Raw genomic sequence first — 21,468 nt, forward strand, 5'->3', positions numbered from 1 at the left:
CCACCCACTTCGAGAAGGCTCTTCTGACATACGTCCTGTGTTCTCTTCCATTACAATAATCATCTTTTCATCACATTAGTCCCCTCTTGTTCCTGCTTGAAGATCTACCTTCTTCACCAGCCTCTTACGTGGAGCAGTGTTACATGTCGTCTGACAGTCCACATACAAACTCAACCCAACCTTCTGTTTCGTTTACGACCGAACTCACTCCCTCATAGAAATGAGAGAGATTCGGTACACTTGTCCTTCTTTTCCCGATACCGTTTTGTCTCTCACTTAGGTAGTTTCTCCTCAGCAGAAAGTCATCCATCTGTTTCCTGATTGTTCTGTCCAGCACTTTACAGACCACATTCGTCAGGGATACTGGTATGTAGTTCAGTACATCCACCTGATCTTTCTTATTGAAAGGTATAAAGTTTGCCTTCTTCCACCCCCTGGACGCTTTACATTTTTCCATCGACATTTTGAACATTTCATACGGTTTGTCACATGTATCTGCTCACATCCTCATCACATGGAAACGTTCCATTAGAACCTTAAGCTTTATGTGGGTCAAGATCCTAAATATTCTGTTTACGTCTTTTCTGGATATTCAGTGTTTTCTGAGACCATCCTATTCCACCTCACCAGTGTTAGACCTGTGGTGTCTTTCATTGTGAAAACACTTTTGAAATTGTTATTCACTTCTCGTATCCTTACATCATCATCTGTATCTCTTTTTTCTGAATCCCTGGCCTTATAAGCCTTTTTTTTTTTTTTTACGGACAGTCTACTCCTTATGAAATTATGGAAGAGTTTTGGATAACCCCGAACCTTGTCCATAATATACTTCTCACAGCTTCTCCGGTCCTCTTTCCTTACCATACTATAGCTATAGTCGTTTCGTGTTCTCTTATACCATCAGTTTCTGGATGGATGAGTGTCATCACAGGACATTGCGATTTTCCTTCTCGTTTTGACATCTTTCACTGGACCGGTTCTCCTTCTCTCTAACCTCCATCTACATTTGAGGCTGAAGGTACCCATGTTCTGACATCTGTATTCATTAGATACCTGTCATTTTTCAAGGAGGGAGTTTTACCCTCGTGGGGCCCCCCATCTTTTGGGCTTTCTCTTTCTCCATAAGATTTTTTAAACTTTTTTTTATGCTGTCAGTATTCATCATGTCCTCATTCAGTTGATTCCATTCATCCGTTAATGATATACCATAAAAAAATGCCATTTTGTGTTTGCTTAACTTGTTTTCTTGCTTACTTTCATGTCATGTGTGTGTGTAACATGATGAGAGCAGGTGCGCAAGTCATAAAAAAAAGTTGTGAGACACACATGCGATATTACCTCCTGGTAACCCCTGTAGAATAAGTTCGAGCCATAGTTTAACCCCCTGAGGACAACGGTATGACCGTATGGTATGAATACGAGGCACTCATCCTAAACCTTTGGGACCAGGTGGAACACTGCGCCACCATACCCGAGAGTCGTGCTGCCCTGCTAAAGGGGTTGAGGAAGTACACAATCTTTGTTGACAGTGTTGGAGTTTTTGCGCGGATCGCTTTAACAAGTTCCATCATTAAATTTGGCTCTCCTCTGTACAGGAAACGGAGCAACGTATCACCAGTTTGGCGATATTTTGAGTCACACAGCGAGGTGTTGGCGAACCAATAGGCAAATTTGCTAAATTATGATATATATATATATATATATATATATATATATATATATATATATATATATATATATATATATATATATATTGGAAAGGATCACAATTTTGTGCGTGATCAAGTATATTCCTGTGAGTCTACGGGGAAAATGAAACACGATAAGTTCCCAAGTGCACTTTCGTGTAATAATCACATCATCAGGGGAGACACAAGAGAGAAATATAACAGTCAATTGATATAAAACGAAGATACGTAGCTAGGACGCCATTTAGTAATCGCATGCTTACCAGATGGCGTCCTAGCTACGTCTCCTCGTTGTATAGATAGAACGACTTGTATATGACATGTATAGAATGTAAACAAGTGGGAGGAAGTTCGTCATGGGATGGAAGATTGGGCCAAGGTCCTGGGCGCATTAAGGAGTGTGCGGGTGAAAGACCAGCGTCCCTAAGGGCAAAGATATGCATGTCTGACGATACGGTAGTCCCAGTAGTGTCGTGTGGACGCGAGCCTTGGGCTGCGATCGCATTAGAAAGGAAGAAGGTGGACACGTTGAAGATGAAATGCCCGAGGGTGGGATGTGGCATGAGATGGGTCGACTGTGCAAGGAATATTAGCGGCTGGGAGGGCCGTCCACGGTGCACTGATCTGGTTCGGGCAAATGGTAAGGATGGATGGAGAGAGAGAGAGAGAGAGAGAGAGAGAGAGAGAGAGAGAGAGAGAGAGAGAGAGAGAGAGAGAGAGAGAGGCCCGAGAAAAGGATCTACGTGTCAAAATTGGAGGGAGCAAGGGCAAAAGATAGACCAAGGAGCAAGATGGAGGTGGAGGGATGGAATGAATGTGGTTTTCAGCAGGGCGTCCCGGTCTGAGCATACAGGAAGGGGCGAGGCCTGCATTAGATAGAATGACTTGGGTATGATGGTATACGGGGAGTGACCTGCTCTCAGTGGGCTGAACCAGGACATTAGAAATCTACTCTGTGGAGCTTGGCTGTGGATGATAGTAGCTGAGTTCGGCACATTGTACATGACAACGAGTGACTGGACGTGTGTGCGTACACCTGAGGGGCTTACTTGTTCCTGACGCTTCCTCGCTGTAATGGAAATGATTATGCAACAAAATAACTGTGTTTTTTGTACTTAACTTTTATTTATATCTTTGGTAGCTGTTTGTATATGGAGCATCTGTGTGGGAATACTGTCTGTGTGTTACGAACAGAGAGCCTTACACTTGTGTTGCCACGCTTCTTGATATTCACACACACACACACACACACACACACACACACACACACACACACACACACACACACACACACCAGCCAAAGCCAGTTACCCACTCATCAAACATCCCTGAGGGGAGGATGATGAAATGAGTTGCCTGTGGGCCGGCTGCCGCGCTCAGGATTCGAACCCCGGCGGATCCGTACGTGAATCTTGGTCAGCGACACCAACCACTGCACCGCGGAAGCCCCTGTATGTGTGTGTGTGTGTGTGTGTGTGTGTGTGTGTGTGTGTATGTTACAGGACGTATCCGTTCGTGTGTCCACAGGCTGACTTAAACATGACCGCACACATGTATTGTGTAAACAGCAGTAATGTCAAATCCAAAGAACTCAGACTGGGAGGAAAACATGAATGATTCCATGCAATGTGTTTGTGTTGATAACTGGTGGGGGCAACATAAGGCGGATATTCCCTCAAGAGGGATCATTTTCATATGAATTAACCTTAAAAGAAGTATATATTGACAGTCTGCAATGACGCGGTCCGCAGAGCACAGCGTTATGACCCTTGAACACGGCGGCACGTCCCTTGGAGCCTGACCTTCGACCTAACCCGTAAAGGCTGAGGGTCAATAGACACTTCGTCATAGCCAGGGATCGTCTCCTTAACCTTAAGGTTACGGTAGGCCCTCTTGCTCAAGGCTCATACCATCATGCCCTGCGGGTTTAAGTTAACCTGAGGCTATTTCTTTCTTTCGACAGGCATCTGAGGCTAGAGGTGCGTTGAGGAGGCAGAAGAATCTCCTCCTGCCGCTGCGGGAGGCGGTGTGTGGCCTGGGGCAGGGGAGGGCAGTGTGGGCGGGGCCTCCGCTGTGCCGCCCACACGCCCCGCCCCGGAATAGAGACCCTCTCACGCCCAGAGCTCTTCAGACGTGTTTGGCTGCTGGTGACGGTGCCTCTGAGGAGCGTGGCGCCTCGTCTCGGTGATGGTGGGGCGGGAGGGGTCTTCCTCCTCCAGTCTCACGGCTGGACGACGGCTGGAGAGCTCTGCGGAATCCTAGACGCGTCCTAGGATGAAGGATAAGATGTTAGGAGGAGGTGGGTAGGTGAAGGACATGACGTTGTACAGTATATATATATATATATATATATATATATATATATATATATATATATATATATATATATATATATATTTTTTTTTTTTTTTTTTCTTTATATTTTTAAAATTATGGATAATCGCTGTTTCCCGCGTCAGCGAGGTAGCGCCATGAAACAGACGAAGAATGGCCCATTCACTCATATTCACATATATGTAAATAAACGGCCACATACGCACATATACATACACATGCGCAGACATTACATGCATACAAATTTAGTACATATTCATACTTGCTTGGATCCATCCATTCCTGTCGTTACCCCGCCACACAGGAGAACAGCGTCGCTATCCCCTGCTTCAGCGAGGTAGCGTCAGGAATACAGACAAAAAGGCCACATTCGTCTACACTCAGCCTCTAGATGTCATACGTAATGCACCGAAACTACATTCTGGTCCCACAGACCTTTCCATGGTCTATCTCAGACGCTTCACATGCCCTGGTTCAGTCAATTGACAACACGTCGACCCCGGTATAGCCCATCGTTCCATTTCACTCTGTTCCTTGTACGCCTCTCACCCTCCTGTGTGTTCAGGCCCCGATATATATATATATATATATATATATATATTTTTTTTTTTTTTTTTTTCATACGATTCGCCATTTCCCGCATTTGCGAGGTAGCATTAAGAACAGAGGACTGGGCCTTAGAGGGAAAATCCTCACCTGGCCCCCTTCTCTGTTCCTTCTTTTGGAAAATTAAAAAAAAAAAAAACGAGAGGGGAGGATTTCCAGCCACCCGCTCCCTCCCCTTTTAGTCGCCTTCTACGACACGCAGGGAATACGTGGGAAGTATTCTTTCTCCCCTATCCCCAGGGATAATATATATATATATATATATATATATATATATATATATATATATATATATATATATATATATATATATATATGATATATATATGATAGAGTTGATAGAGATGCTCTGTGGAAGGTATTAAGAATATATGGTGTGGGAGGAAAGTTGTTAGAAGCAGTGAAAAGTTTTTATCGAGGATGTCTCCCGCGTTTGCGAGGTAGCGCAAGGAAACAGACGAAAGAAATGGCCCCCCCCCCCCCATACACATGTATATACATACGTCCACACACGCAAATATACATACCTACACAGCTTTCCATGGTTTACCCCAGACGCTTCACATGCCTTGATTCAATCCACTGACAGCACGTCAACCCCGGTATACCACATCGCTCCAATTCACTCTATTCCTTGCCCTCCTTTCACCCTCCTGCATGTTCAGGCCCCGATCACACAAAATCTTTTTCACTCCATCTTTCCACCTCCAATTTGGTCTCCCTCTTCTCCTCGTTCCCTCCACCTCCGACACATATATCCTCTTGGTCAATCTTTCCTCACTCATTCTCTCCATGTGCCCAAACCACTTCAAAACACCCTCTTCTGCTCTCTCAACCACGCTCTTTTTATTTCCACACATCTCTCTTACCCTTACGTTACTCACTCGATCAAACCACCTCACACCACACATTGTCCTCAAACATCTCATTTCCAGCACATCCATCCTCCTGCGCACAACTCTATCCATAGCCCACGCCTCGCAACCATACAACATTGTTGGAACCACTATTCCTTCAAACATACCCATTTTTGCTTTCCGAGATAATGTTCTCGACTTCCACACATTCTTCAAGGCCCCCAGAATTTTCGCCCCCGCCCCCACCCTATGATCCACTTCCGCTTCCATGGTTCCATCCGCTGCCAGATCCACTCCCAGATATCTAAAACACTTCACTTCCTCCAGTTTTTCTCCATTCAAACTCACCTCCCAATTGACTTGACCCTCAACCCTACTGTACCTAATAACCTTGCTCTTATTCACATTTACTCTTAACTTTCTTCTTCCACACAATTTACCAAACTCAGTTACCAGCTTCTGCAGTTTCTCACATGAATCAGCCACCAGCGCTGTATCATCAGCGAACAACAACTGACTCACTTCCCAAGCTCTCTCATCCCCAACAGACTTCATACTTGCCCCTCTTTCCAAAACTCTTGCATTTACCTCCCTAACAACCCCATCCATAAACAAATTAAACAACCATGGAGACATCACACACCCCTGCCGCAAACCTACATTCACTGAGAACCAATCACTTTCCTCTCTTCCTACACGTACACATGCCTTACATCCTCGATAAAAACTTTTCACTGCTTCTAACAACTTTCCTCCCACACCATATATTCTTAATACCTTCCACAGAGCATCTCTATCAACTCTATCATATGCCTTCTCCAGATCCATAAATGCTAGATACAAATCCATTTGCTTTTCTAAGTATTTCTCACATACATTCTTCAAAGCAAACACCTGATCCACGCATCCTCTACCACTTCTGAAACCACATATATATATATATATATATATATATATATATATATATATATATATATATATATTTCTTTTTTCTTTCTTTCGTACTATTCGCCATTTCCCGCGTTAGCGAGGTAACGTTAAGACCAGAGGACTGGGCCTTTGAGGGAATATCCTCACCTGGCCCCCTTCTCTGTTCCTTCTTTTGAAAAATTGAAAAAAACGAGAGGGGAAGATTTCCAGCCACCCGCTCCCTCCCCTTTTAGTCGCCTTCTACGACACGCAGAGAATTCGTGGGAAGTATTCTTTCTCCCTTATCCCCAGGGATAATATATATATATATATATATATATATATATATATATATATATATATATATATATATATATATATATATATATATATATATGAGTGTGTGTTTGTGTGTAATGCATCGAAACCACAGCCCCCTGTCAACATCCAGGCCAACTTCGTAAGCCAAGGTTGCAGTAGGACTGTTGAAAGCAGTTCAGTGGAAAACTAAAAGTATATAACAATCACAAACTCATGGAGGGCTTCGGATATAAGCAGATGATTATAAAGACAGGAATAAACATTGCTGCATTCTCGAGGATAAAGATGGGTGATGTAGTGAAAAAAAAAAGTGGTAGAAGTGTCAACGAGGAAAACGTATACGTAGAACCTTGCACTGGATATCCAGCCATTTACTACTGGGGAACAGGGCAAGTATGGCCCAAAGGATCAGTGATCATAAAGCTGATATACATCAACACAGGATGTCGAATGCGCCTCTTGTCCACACAGACGTGTATAGAAAGGGGCTTAAGTGATACATAAAAGGTTAAACAAACGAGTGAAAAAGGCTTTGGAAGTTGCCCACATACGCACAAGAGAAATGATCAACAAACGTAACGGTTTCATAAGATGGGTAACTGCAGATGCAAGTTTGACGATGATAGAATGTAGGGGAACTTGGCTAAGGAAGCCAGGCGAAAGCGAGGGAACACGGTGCTGCGTCCAGCCAGGTGAAGAACTGTGTGCATCTTTTTCTCTTAATCAGTTTCTCCGCAAAGTTTTTTTTTTTTTTTTTTTTTTTTGGCGCGAGCCGAAAACGTTAAGAGAAATTATGCTCAAAATCTCTCATTTGTGTTTACCCACCACCTCAAACCACTGATGTATATAAATGTACTATACAGTGTACTAATGAATAGTATGTCAACACAAGGTGTAGCGAGACGTTGTTTGTTATGGTGAGTCAGACATACCTGGGGGAGGGCTGAGAGACGGCCACGTCAGCACAGGCGCGGAACTCCTCCTGTGGTCCACAGCCCAGGGCGCCAGACCCGTCCTCACAGATGCCCCAGTTGTTGCCAGCTACGTACCGCCACTGTAACATATCAGTATTATTATGGTAACAATGTCCCCCAGTTGTTGCCAGCCACGTACCACTACTGCACCATGTTGATATAATGATTTTATAGAAACACTGTTCCCTAGATGTTGCCAGCCACGTACCGCTACTATTTCACCTTAGCAAGTCAAGGTACTGCTTTTTGTAGACAAACATTATATGTATGGACACACACACACACACAAACACACACACACACACACACACACACACACACACACACACACACACACACACATATATATATATATATTCACATAACTTCCTTCATTTAACTCTCAAACGTCTAAAGCGGAGGGTCGAGTGCTGCTGGACACTGCTGCAGTCCACAGTGAGACACTGTCACACCAACACACCTCATGTGCAGCCTGACCCTGCCTGAGCCTCCTGCCGTCTGGTGCCGTGATGTGTGTGAGTGTGTGCTTACCATGGTCTACCCCTATGTGTCATGCAGGTAGTGCTGGGGTCACACGTCCACCAGTGTCAACATACTGTAGAACTTCACATTCAGCTCATCAGCCCTTCCCTCTGAATCCATCGCTCAAATAACCTGTTCCTCAACTTCCTGTCTGTTGTCCATCTGCGTGTGGTTTAGGATTCTCATTTAGTTTCTCAATATGTCTTGAGATATTCCTCTGCTTTTCCTTCCTCATTCTGCTAAACTCATTCCTTGCTCTCACATACCCTCTAAATGCTGTATGTGTAGAATTCCGTCAATAAAAATCTACATTGTAGATGTGCATATGTTGCCACATTATGATATGTTGAACTACGTCTTTGTCCTCCTTGTCGCCCCCGTCGCCATGTCTTGTCACTGTAGACTTCACATAACTGTTCCCTCCCATGGGGATAAACATGTCTTGAGTTATGGTCTTAAAGTAGATGTTCAGCGTGTTAATGCGTTCTCCTTTCTTCTGTTCCTTCTCAGCGTCTGGACTGATCACTGTGCCTGCGTGGTGTACCACATGTCACGTTCCTTACTGCCAAGATGTTTTCCGTGAAAATTAGATTACAATGTGACCCTGTTATGTTCAGTCACAGGTTAGTGCTGGACTGTTTCCTCAACACATTCCTGGAACTTAAAGCCTCCATGCATCACCTCCTCTCACGTGGATGCAGACATTGTGGTCCAGGTTCCTGTGGTTGAAATCTTCCATAATAAGGACATCTCCATTCCCGAGCAGGACGTGCCTCACTAACCCCCCACCTTACCTTCCTGGCTATGCCAACGTCGTGGCACGTCTTCCCAGGGGAGTGTACATTATGCAAGGAGACATGTCTTACTTGCCAGTTTTCCGTTGATATTCCCTCTGGAGGGACCAGTATACACAGGTAGCTCCTCAGATTTTAAGGTATCTCACCGGGACGACCTCTCTCCTCCCTACTCCGCACTCTTCTGTCCTCCCTTACGTTCCCTTGCCTCTTCGTATCATTCGTTATAACTGTAAATGTAGGTTTATATCCATGCTGAGTTATGTCCTGCCAACTCTCACTATGTATCATTCTCTCTCTCTCTCTCTCTCTCTCTCTCTCTCTCTCTCTCTCTCTCTCTCTCTCTCTCTCTCTCTCTCTCTCTCTCTCTCTCTCTCTCTCTCTCTCTCTCTCTCTCTCTCTCTCTCTCTCTCTCTCTCTCTCTCTCTCGTTCATTATAGAAGACCAGACTTTCCATGTCTTATCAGTTTCAGTATTTTCACATCTTATTTCCTTTTCCCTTGTTGGGCTTCCCTCCCAAGATTGAATGCGGTCCTCATCCGGTCCAAATATCACCACCTGTATCTCTCTGCTTCCACTTTCTCCCTCTAATTCAATTTGATCTTGCCGAGGAGTTGGCTAAGCCTTGGAGCTGATTGTCATCCAAGTGAGAATGCCTTGTCCTGTACAGTAGGTCCTCTTTTGCCCTTTATACATTTATCATTAATGTTTAGCCTCTCTTTTAACTGACTGTTGGCCTCCTCACTTGGCTTCATGATCCACTTCTCTTTGAATCTCTTTACCATGTCATCAGACTTTGCATTACTCCCTCGCTTTCACCACGTCTTTGTTTCTAGGCTCATTCCTGGGTCCGCCACACTGGTTCCACTCGACCCATTAGTTTTACATTCAGAAAATGGTTTTCTCTCGGGTATATTCCGGAAGAGAAGACTTGGCATGAGAGGACCTTCCAAATCACCGTCGTTGATGTCTTACAGATGGCAGAGACTGCAGGACACGCCCCTGTACACTGAAAACAGGAGAAAGATTAATACACAATAAGCTGACGTTAAGTGAAGGGACTGCTGGTGTCTTACGGGAGAGGAATGGTTTGTTGATGGTTCGATTGCAGCGGCTGGGAAAGGTTTCATTTCGTGTTTCATGTGAACCACCACAACGACCAAGATATGTGTCAGGTATCACTTGCAGGATTGAAGACTGACTTGGATGATGCAGAACTCACCTGCCGGACGTAGGACACACTTGCAAGACATAAACATTGACCTGAAAGACAATGAGACTCACCTGAGAGTTTGCAAGGCTCACCCTGGGAATGCAGGAGTCTCCTGAAGGCAGAATTCACCCTGATGACACATAACTCACAACTCATATGAAGGATTGATAAGCCACTCGAACAACACAAAACTCACACACGCAACTGGAAACTGGCCTGAGGGACGCTGGAGTTGTCTACTGAACTGACTCTGATCCGACAGAGGATTCTTGTCCTCAGCATGCGAAGGACACCTAAAGGACGTATGACTCGGTTGATTAAGGATTCAGATGGAGGACACAGCGGGTGTAAGTGACACCTGGCGGATGCAGGACTCACCTGGGAGATACATGGCTGACCTAGAGGACGCAGTACTCACCTGGAGGACGCAGTGGGTGCAGGTGAGATGTGGGGGCAACATTAACTGGAGGCTGTGTTCGCCTGTGTTGAGGGAAATGTTGTACTCGTAGCCTGAGCCGTCAGCCAGGGGCAGTGGGTACCTGAGGGGGTGATCACTGTTGTTGTTATGGTTCCTTCACGAATGGGAGCTGGCAACAGTGATGATCACTGGTATGAGGACGGTCACTCACTAGAGTCAGGTAACTCACTATTCCTACATGGCTTACACCTCTACCATTAGGACGGTCACTCACTAGAGCCAGGTAACTCACATTCCTACCTTGCCTACACCTCTGCCGTTAGGAAAGTCACTGACTAGAGCCAGGTAACTCACTGGTCAATGCTTTCCTACATGGCTTACACAGGCACTGGGACAGTCACTCACTCGAGCCAGGTAACTCACAGGTCAAGACATTCCTGTGTAGCGTACAACTTTTGGCCTGAAAACAAGATTAACAGTCACTCACTCGAGTCAGCTAACTCACATGTCGAGACACTCCTGAGTGGCCTCCACCTCTGGGTCGGGACAGATGCTGACCTCGAAGTGACCCCTATGGTTGCTGGTGATATCGACGATGAGGGTGATGACCTGCGCCTGGACGTAGTGCCTGACGATGGTGCCGGTGGCGTAAGGTCCTCCCGGGGCCTCGTGTGGCCGCTGCTCCTCATCCCAGGGGTCGCCGCAGATGCCGCACTTGCCGCTGTTCACCTCATGCTGCCGCTGCCGCAACCCACACACCCCGACCACTAAGTTGTTGAACACCATCACTTGCTCATTTATTTATTCATCACCTCTAGACTCATATTGACTCACAATATCAAGCGTAAAGCGGCTAGATTTACTCAGGATCTCTAAATGTTCCATCAGTAGTGTGTGTGTGTGTGTGTGTGTGTGAATTTTCACCCTCACGAGACCTGGTAGCGACTCACCCAGAAGCCGCCGCAGAAGCCCTGGTTATCGTCGTAGTCCACTGGCGTTGGCCAGCCCAGGCGCCAGGCCGAGGCTCGCGAGACCGGCTCCAGCAGGCGTCCGTGACCCCTGCATCCCACCGTCACCACCTGCAGCAAACCCACCTACACTGGTCTATGGTGTAAGACGTTGTTATCATCATCGCTAAGTAGTATCATTATCATTATCACTAAGTAGTATGATTATCATTATCATTATCATTAAGTAGTATCATTATCATTATCATTAAGTAGTATCATTATCATTTTCATTAAGTAGTATCATTATCATTATCATTATCATTAAGTAGTACCATTATCATTATCATTTTCATTAAGTATTATCATTATCATCATTATTGCCATCAGTATTTCTGTCATGATTACTACCAGTATCATTATTAGTCGTGGTGTAATTAGCATTATAAATCAATATCCTCTATAGCCGCTTCCACCACGTCTGTATAGAGTGGTATGCCATCATCATCATCATCATAACACCAGTCATCACTTGCCGTGACCACCACCACACCACCTCAGTCTGCCCTCCCCTTCGCGCGCCGGACAAATTGATATCGGGACATTTCAGTCACATCTCCTGGCCCAGTAATAACTCCAGTTAATATTTCCCTCCCCCGTCGTCCTGAAAGAGATGCCGTCATCACCGCCAGGGGCGCTGCTGTTGGCCCCGTGAGACTCACCCCAGCCAGCAGGAGCAGACGACACCACCACACCAGGCCGCTCTCCATCCTGGAATCTGGAATGATATAAACGATGGATGGCATACGAGGGGAAGATGGACGCGAGATGGATAACCACAGATGAACTGTTGACTTTATCCAGCTCAGGTGCTGTACTGTATCTCTCTGAACACGATAACAAAGGTAATATACTTGAGGGTAAAGTCTTAGAGTTTTATAGTTTATCGGCTCTGGACATCAGTAGTCCACACTGGGAGGAATATACGAGTATATATCAGTAGTCCACACTGGGAGGAATATACGAGTATATATCAGTAGTCCACACTGGGAGGAATATACGAGTATATATCAGTAGTCCACTCTGGGAGGAATATACGAGTATATATAACAGAGAACATGTGATTGTTGCAGGTGTTGGCTGCCTGGGTGTGCCTCACCTGTGTGGCGTGAGTCGAGGTCTTCGCTGTGTTGACGAAGATTAGCGACGGCTGCTGGTGCAATGTGCTCGTGATGGACAGTGGTCTGGTGAGTGTTCCTGTAGTGTTTCCTCAGGAAAGTGCCAGTTGTGTTATGTCAGGACAGTGCCAGTAGTGGTATGTCAGGATAGTGCCAATAGTGGTATGTCAGGAAAGTGCCAATAGTGGTATGTCAGGACAGTGCCAAGGGTATTATGTCAGGACAGTGCCAGTAGTGATATGTCAGAACAGTGCCAAGGGTATTATGTCAGGACAGTGCCAGTAGTGTTACGTAAGGTCAGTGCCAAGGGTGTTATGCCAGGACCAAGGCAGTAGTGTTCATGACAGGACAGTGCCAGTAGCTGGGGTTATATACAGAAAACGGTGACGTCAGTGTACAGAGCAGGTTGGAGTCTCAGCCAGAGATAGTGAGGAGCGTACCCTTGCATCATATCCGGCTCAGATACTGGCGGTAATGACCTTAAAGAACACCACGAGAGATACCACAGGCTGACGTTATTGTGAGATAACCTCCGCTGGATCAGGATCATTGCCCTACAGCTCGGGTTAACGTTAGTCGGGGTAATGTTTGGTGGAGGTGTCTTGTCTTGAGGGCCATCAGGGATGGTCGCCACCCACCAGCACCCTCTCCAGTAACCCTGCCTCCCGTGCCTCCTTCAGCGATGGTCTTCATCATCCTCCCGAGCAGTTCGTGCTAACAAACTGTCTTATTTTCGTTTGCGTAAAGCTGAAAGCCAGTTTTGTGACGTACTTCTTCATCATCTTTGAGGATGAAACGATAACTGGACTGTGGTCATGAGAGACTAATTCATAAATATTCATTTCCTGAAGGTTCTTTACTGTAACTCAGCACCAGCTACAGCGCCAGATACAGCACCAGGTACCGCGCCAGGTACAGCACCAGGTACAGCGCCAGGTACAGCGCAAGTAACAACACCAGGTACAGCACCAGGTACACCAACAGGTACACCACCAGGTACACCAGGTACAGCGCCAGGTACAGCGCAAGTAACAACACCAGGTACACCAACAGGTACACCACCAGGTACAGCACCAGGAACACCACCAGGTACAGCACCAGGTACAGCGCCAGTTGCAACACCAGGTACAAAATTTCATAATTGGATATCGTATCGGCATGTCGTCGTTATCTGTGCGGCTGGCGGGGCTTATCAGGAGTTGAGGGGACGCTACCTGGGGGCAGGTGACGCAGGCAGACTCACACCTCCGGAGATAAAGAGATAAACAACACTTGTCTCCTCCTCTCACATTCCCACACATGGTGGTGGCATTTCCACCCCAGGCCCGACGACCAGACGTGAGGCATGTAGATGCAAGGGCCAGTGCCTGTGGAAGGTCATGATGAGGGAAGAGATAACAACACGATGATCCTCTGGTCCGGTCATGCCTTACCTCCGGCCGCTGTGCATGATGATAAGGAGTGACGCTCTGTGCTGATGTGCGCGGGAAGCGTTGTGGCACGTGACAGACGGTGCAGCAATGATGAAGGTCTCTGTCATGGGTCATGGATCGGTTGTTCATACGTTCATTTACCTGTTGCTTTATCATTACGAAGGTTTTTTTTTATTATTGGTAATGTGTCGCAAGGGGAGGTATGGTATGACCAGAGTCAACGGAGACACGTTTATGATCGTCTCGTCCGCGCCTCTGCGACCTCCTTAAAGGAGGTGTTTGATAGCCGTGTAGGAGGAGTCCAGGTGGGATGAGGGATCTGCCTGGCAGGAGAGCGACGCATCCCGTCAGTGGCCAGCGAACACCAGGAAACTTTTGGCGGCAGGTGAAGCGCCCTAGTGTCCAGCTTTCCTGCCTCGCTCTGGGGACGTCCTCTCTGACTCTCATGTTGACAGAAACGAGATTTCGTTTTGAAAGAAGAATCCATCGAGGAACGGGTCGTCATAGATGATCAAATGCTTGGCCAGGGTGTTGGGTATTCCACGCCACTACATCGGGTCACAAGACAGCGTGTTGGAAATGTGGAACCCATGATGTGGTCAGTCCCCAGCATGATTGAGGTTCTACAGCGCACATGTCAGGTTTGGCTACTAACACAGAACAACAGGAAATTGTTGATTGATCATCACAACCATAAGGACGTTCATGAAAATATTCGTGTCGTCTGTAGTGCAACACAAGGTATTGGAACTGAAATAAGAAATGGAATGGGAATATTGTTTGCAAAGTTTCAGGAACATCTGTATTAAGATTCTTGACCAGAGATTTGAATTTTTCTTGATGAGGCAGATTAAGGTCAAGGTTTAACACTAAGAATTATGGGGTCTGCTGCCAGTGAATTATCTAGGTGACAGCAAAAACACGCCTGAAGGAAGAAAGAAAAAAGTAATGAAAGAGAAATAACAAACTGGCTGACTCAGAATAAGGAAAGAACCATCCTACAGTAGACTATACGACTCAACTCAACTGCCTCGTATTAGCTGCCTCTCAGTCAGAACTAACAGGTAGAACCTACAGGCAACCAGCCAGAAGGCCAACAGCTCAGCCCCAAGGAAAAGCAAGACAAGAAATTAATCAAGAAGCTCCCTACCTTCTGAACATTTATATAGCCATGCTCAACACAGTACACTCTTCCTGAAGACTGCAAAAGGCTGGAGTAGCAATAATGTGATACCGTCCAAGTAATGCTAGAAATAGACCCGAAGAACTATCGTTCCCTATTCCCTTTAGAAGCTCTGGGGAGACCCTCTGAGGGATAACTTAAAGCTTAGATGAAGAGGACACTTAGAAAACAACCTCATTAGCTTCCGGAGAGGCAGAAGCACTACCTCTGCAATTGTGATTTCAGCAGAAGAAATTCCCATTTCCAGAGGACAAGGAATAAATGGCATAGTTATTCAACGAGGTGAAAGCAAAGCCTTTCACAGAGGGTGGACTGATGGTTTACAACACATTCACTACAGTCAAGCATGCCACATATCACAAAGCGATTGCTGTGTAACTTCGTAACGCAACACTCTGCAGATATCATCATCAATCCTGCAAGGTCACCCACATATCCTCTACTGACCGGGGTTCCCCAAGGCAGCGTCCTGTCACCACCAAGCAACACAGCTGACATTCCCTCACCAGCTGGGTACAGTCGGGGACATGGTCATGGACGTCTATGCAGACAGTGGATCTCTGATGGTTGTCTTAAACAACTCACTCCCAGAACACTCTTTTAGTACAGACAGAAGCAACCGGACTCAAAGAAATCTAAGAGGATTGGAAAATGAGAGATAAAAAAAGATAGAAAATACGATAATGGTGTTGGGGAGAGTAACTTCAGACTACATCATCACAGGGGGAACAAGGCAGCTCGCCAGATGAGCAGCAGTGTCCTGGGTTCCACACTTACACTACGAGGCTCTATTATACTTCATAGCAACAGAAGGACTACACAAGGAAAAGCGGCCCAGACTTGTCTGTATTGATCCTGGCACCTTCCGGAGAGCCAAAAATTCTTCCTTGTGAAAGCCAAAATTCAACCAGGCCTTACCTACTCACTATTACTCACACACCTCGCCTCCAGATCAAGCAGGCTCAAGGTACAGTAGATAACAAACTAGGGTCTTATGATCCTTCAGAAACCGGAAGTGTCCTTACATCGAAGAACAACAAAAACGTCTAAGGATAACCCAACTCGCACATACTTAGAAGCAACACAAAAGTCTGGAAGACAACTGTGACACAGACCACAGACACATCCAACACCTGGACAGTATTACCAACGATGAATACCTCTGATCCCCGCGGAGCCTCAGAACAATAAGAGAGACACCAGGAGAGAAACATCACTACACAGATCCACAGTCTGCCGGAGTACACAAAGAAGAAACCAAGAGCACCTTTCCAGTAAGCCATCAGCGCACAGCACATAACATACACCTGTGAACTGCTTAACCTTCTAATGCATACTGTATCTTCCCCTCATCCAGCCACTTCTTCCTCCAACAACCTCACAAAAATTGGGTGACGGGGAGACTGGATGGTGAGGGAGGACGGGTGGCAGGGGAAGCCAGAGGAGATGGGACAAGCCAGGTGACGATTGTAACATAGGCTAGATGGTGAGGGAAGCCAGGTTGTGTGGAGGCCGGGTGGATGTGTAGGCTGGGGCACGGGCACATGAAGCAGCCAGGGATTCGACTGTTGATAAGGAGCATTGGTGTCCATGCATTATACATGACACCTAGTGGGTATATGCAACCAAGTAAGATCATTCTTCGTTTGTTCCTGGGGCTACCTTACTAAAGCAGAAAATGGTGTATAAGTATGAAAAATAAGCTTATTTTTTCTTCTGCATTTACCGTACTTTATTGCTCTGTGTTTTGTCTTTCAGATCAGATTTCCCAATCATGCCCTGACAGGGCTTTAAACATTCAATAACTTATGGGATGGGGATAAGGTTATCCCTCTGACTGGATAAAGTTGCTACAAAGAGTTTTGTTCATTGGGACGAGTACAAAGTGAAGGAAAGTGAATCAGATGCTGTTCACAGATGACACAGCTTTACTGGCTGGACACAGAGAGAAGATCCAAGACTAGTGTAGGAATCTGGGTGCGTGCACGACAGGAAAAAGCTGAGGCTGGGTGGTGGGGAATGCAGATAGTGGGGTAGGCTGGGTGGTGAGGAGGCCGCCCCTGGCTGGTCCGGCCGACGCCCCGGTTCACCTGTGAATTTCCTGCTCCAGTGACGTCCTTCACAGATGACTTCTGGTGGAATTTCCTGTGCCTCAGCCCCCACGTCGGACCTCCACCCTGGCACTACACACGGCTTCCCCAGGTCGCTATAGGCCATGCCAACATCTTTTTAATGTTATAAACGTTTGAAAAGATTAATTTGGAGTAAGATTAGAATCTTAGAACTTCTCCCCTGCCATCGGAAGTACGACATAAAAGCAACCAAGAGAGTTCATTGGAGTAAATCACAAATTGACAGATAACCAATCGAAACAAGACGAAAATTAAACGACTACGTACAGAGAAAAGTTTGATTCAATAAACCTAAAACGTCAAGTCAGGTGATCGGAAGGATGTATCGTGCTGTCAACAATACACGAGTTACTCCAGAGTGTGGCGAGGATAGGTGTCAGGATCTACTGGACCTGTTGTGGCCATATTGCACGACACAACGATGATCATGACTCCAGCGATATTTGAACGTAATACTTTAAGCAGTAAGTTCTGAATAGCTTTAGATTCTATAAAGATTTACTGTGCAAACGCACTGTCAAAAGTCCACCAGTGCCTGTCTCTCAGACTTGAAACAATAAAAGAAATGAATCAAGGTCTTCACGTGTGAAGATGAGAGGCATCCACATGGAATGGAAGTTCTTGTGAGAAGAATAGAATCGCAAGAAATCTTCACTTGCCACCGGTAAAGCCGTCGGGATGACCCGGAACCTGTTATGTTGCGTGTCGCATACATCACCCAGATCAGAACTGAGCGAAACAGTATCAGTATCCTGCAGGGCTGACGGAGGAGCCTCAGACTTCTAGACTGCCAAATCACCACACATTTTCTTGGGATCACAGAAATACACTGATATTTCCGCTACATGAACTCTGACTCTGTCAATCCAAGATTATTCCGTTTCTGTATATACAAACTGTCAAACTTTAAAAGATGTAAGACGAATATACCCACAAAGTTCATGAGGTAAAAAGCGAAGAGGATTCCATCAGCTTACATGGGAACCTAAACTTACTCCAAAGACAGACTGATACATGATTGTTGAAATTCAACTCGAGCAGATGTAAAATAATGAGGATGGGATTAGTTGAAAGACGACAACTGTGTCATTATTATCGAAAAGGAAATAAGCTCCAGGATTCTGCGGGTGAGCGAGGCTTGAAAGTCGACATTATCCCTAACCTGTCGCCACAGTTGCATAATAAGAGAATAGCAAAGGAGACAAACGCTGCTGGCATATATTGGATTACCTTTCAGTTGTATGGATAAGGATGTAGTCAGCAGGGTGTTCATAGCTTACGTAAGGTCAAAGCTAGAATATGCTTCTCAAGTTTGGTCACCGCACCTAAGGGAGCACAAAGAACTAATGAAGTAAGTCCAGAGGGGGGCAACAATGATTAAGAAAGCTCAGTTGCAGGGAATGGCTAGAGGATTTGGATTTGCCCACCTTGGAAGAGAGAAGTGTGAAAGGTGGCCTGATAACAACTTTTATGTTGTTAAATAGATCGATGACGTGGACAGTGCGAGAGATGTAATGATATGGAAACAAGAGAACATAAATGGAAATTAAGCAAGGAACTTGTTGAAAAGTAAAGAAATATTTTTGTAGTGTGTGTTGTGGATGAATGAAGTAGAATGACTAAGGAAATGATTAATGCATCGCCGTTACATGGATTTAAGATGTATGGCAATACAGAATTTTCAAATGGGGTCACAAGAGTGTAGAACTCCTTCCTTGTACTCTCTCTCTCTCTCTCTCTCTCTCTCTCTCTCTCTCTCTCTCTCTCTCTCTCTCTCTCTCTATATATATATATATATATATATATATATATATATATATATATATATATATATATATATATATATGTAATTGTAAATAGGAATTAACGCAAGGTATAATTAGGCTGATGGAGTGTCAGCAGACACGCCTTACCTGGTGTTACCAACAACGAAAATGACTGGGTGTCTGTAGGCACACGAGGGAAAAAATAATGAGACATACGTTCTTTGAATGGATTCAGGAAACGTTCAATGTCATTTCAGTGAAGACAATAGGAGTAGAAACAACGATGCATCATCAGTACTGGATCTATCTCACAGCCTAGTATTATAGAGCATCGTCATGAGAGAAAAGCAGTCATGCAAGGCTCGAGATCAAGTTCATGGTCATTGAGAATCTGTATAAAAAAAGAGAGGTATTTGAAATCTTGGGAGAAACTTTTAAGAGTTAAACAATTACTTTACGGACATTAATCAAGGTAGGAGGAATCAGATGGTGGGATACTGGTGACAGAACATGAAGAGTGAGTGACGTGGAGAGACGTGGCTGTACACAGGTGAACAAAATTTCAAATGAAATAGGAAATATAAAGGAGAATATAAGGACAGCACTGTAGACCTGCAGCATTGGAGAGGAAGAAATTATTACGACAAACTAAGGAAGGAAAATCGGAGGAATTCCATGATATTTTTTTTCGATAGAAGACTTATATATATATATATATATATATATATATATATATATATATATATATATATATATATATATATATATATATGCTGAGCGAACACTACCTTAGGGATAAAGAACTAGCCTGTCTTCCACCGATCCTGAAGCTTCGAGTGAGAGGACAGAAAACACAGATAGCTCCTACTGTCATAGTGAAGGACCCTCCCACCGTATACTTAAAAGGCCATACCATTGTGCTCAAGGGCCGTTGCATCGCACTCAAAGGGCCATACCGTCGTGCTCCAAGGCTGTAAGGTCGTTCTTAAGGATAGAACCGTCATGCTGTTAGGTCTTACCGTCATGCTGTTAGGCCGCACCGTCATGGTGAGGGATCGTGCTGCCGTAGGCAACAGGTTAATTACCAGGGGGGTGGAGCTGCAGGTGTAACTAGCACAGATGCGTCCGTCACACCTGTGAGCCTAATGAATGTCTCGGACAGGTTACAGAATATCACATATATTGGTGTTCTTTAACGTCGTCATTATTAGGGACTCGCGATCATTTTCATTCTCTACATCTCGACAGTGTAGTCCTGATCACCTGTAGCCTACAGCTGGTCCAGCAGTGTAGTCTTAGCCACCTTCAACCTACAGCTGGTCCAGTAGTATAGTCTTGGCCACCTGTAACCTACAGCTTGGTCCATTAATGTAGTCTTGGCGACCTGTAAGCTACAGCTGGTCCAGCAGTGTAGTTTTGACCACCTGTAGCCTACAACAGGTACAACAATGTAGTCTTGGCCACCTGTAACCTACAGCTGGTCCAGCAGTGTGATCTTGGCCACCTGTAACCTACAGCTGGTCCAGCAGTATGGTCTTGGCCACTTGTAACCTACAGCTAGTAAGGCAGTGTGGTCTTGGCCTGCAGCTGGCCAGGCAGTGTGGTCTTGGCCACCTGTAACCTACAGCTGGCCGGACAGTGTAGTCCATTAATGTAGTCTTGGCGACCTGTAACCTACAACTGGTCCAGTAGTGCAGTCCTATCCACCTGTAACCTACATCTAGTCCGACAGTGTGGTCCTGGCCACCTGTAACTTACATCTAGTCCGACAGTATGGTCTTGGCCACCTGTAACCCACAGCTGGCCGGTTAGTGTGGTCTTGGCCACCTGTAACCTACAGCTGGCCCGGCAGTATGGTCTTGGCCACATGTAGTCTGGTGGGGAAACTATAAATATATAGTATCATGTTATCACGTGATCATGGGTTTATAATCATCTTCCGTCATCCTGAATCAGAATTTGGACGCCTAAAGTGTTATCTTTCCTTCTTGCAAAGTTAACCTCTTGAACACAGAGGTTGTATGGTCATGCTCAAGGGTCGTACGGTTCAGGTCAGTGGTGGTAACACTGTGGTCAAGTTCGATAATGCAGACATTGTCAGTCTGCCACATGATCATCATACAAACTATAATGTAGTTATATAAATCCTGAGTCTACTATGGTATAGTGGCCTCGGCTGGATCGGGTCATCGT

The 21,468-nt window shown here is 45.4% G+C and overlaps 1 protein-coding gene across 1 annotated transcript; it reads right to left on the minus strand.

Annotated features, from left to right (window-relative positions):
* Positions 1 to 2,349: 2,349 nt before the first annotated feature.
* Positions 2,350 to 13,141, minus strand: LOC139756053 (uncharacterized). Its single transcript, XM_071675041.1, has 7 exons — positions 12,743 to 13,141; positions 12,306 to 12,361; positions 11,587 to 11,715; positions 11,142 to 11,377; positions 10,637 to 10,757; positions 7,648 to 7,769; positions 2,350 to 3,957 (listed from the first exon to the last, which is right to left on the minus strand). Exons 2-7 carry the CDS (start codon positions 12,351 to 12,353, stop codon positions 3,816 to 3,818), a joined length of 798 nt encoding a protein of 265 aa, XP_071531142.1. The 5' UTR covers positions 12,354 to 12,361; positions 12,743 to 13,141; the 3' UTR covers positions 2,350 to 3,815.
* Between the last annotated feature and the right edge of the window lie 8,327 nt (positions 13,142 to 21,468).

This window comes from Panulirus ornatus, chromosome 20 (assembly GCF_036320965.1).
Source record: "Panulirus ornatus isolate Po-2019 chromosome 20, ASM3632096v1, whole genome shotgun sequence".
Lineage (NCBI taxonomy): Eukaryota > Metazoa > Arthropoda > Malacostraca > Decapoda > Palinuridae > Panulirus > Panulirus ornatus.

What these genes read in the sequence shown, in the direction of transcription:
- LOC139756053 (XM_071675041.1), bottom strand. Translation starts at nt 12,353, where the DNA reads ATGGAGAGCGGCCTGGTGTGGTGGTGTCGTCTGCTCCTGCTGGCTGGG. An exon ending in GCTTCTGCGGCGGCTTCTGG is followed by an intron (nt 11,378 to 11,586) that starts GTGAGTCGCTAC and finishes GGGTTGCGGCAG; the next exon opens with CGGCAGCATGAGGTGAACAG. An exon ending in ACTCAGGAGTGTCTCGACAT is followed by an intron (nt 10,758 to 11,141) that starts GTGAGTTAGCTG and finishes TCACCCCCTCAG; the next exon opens with GTACCCACTGCCCCTGGCTG.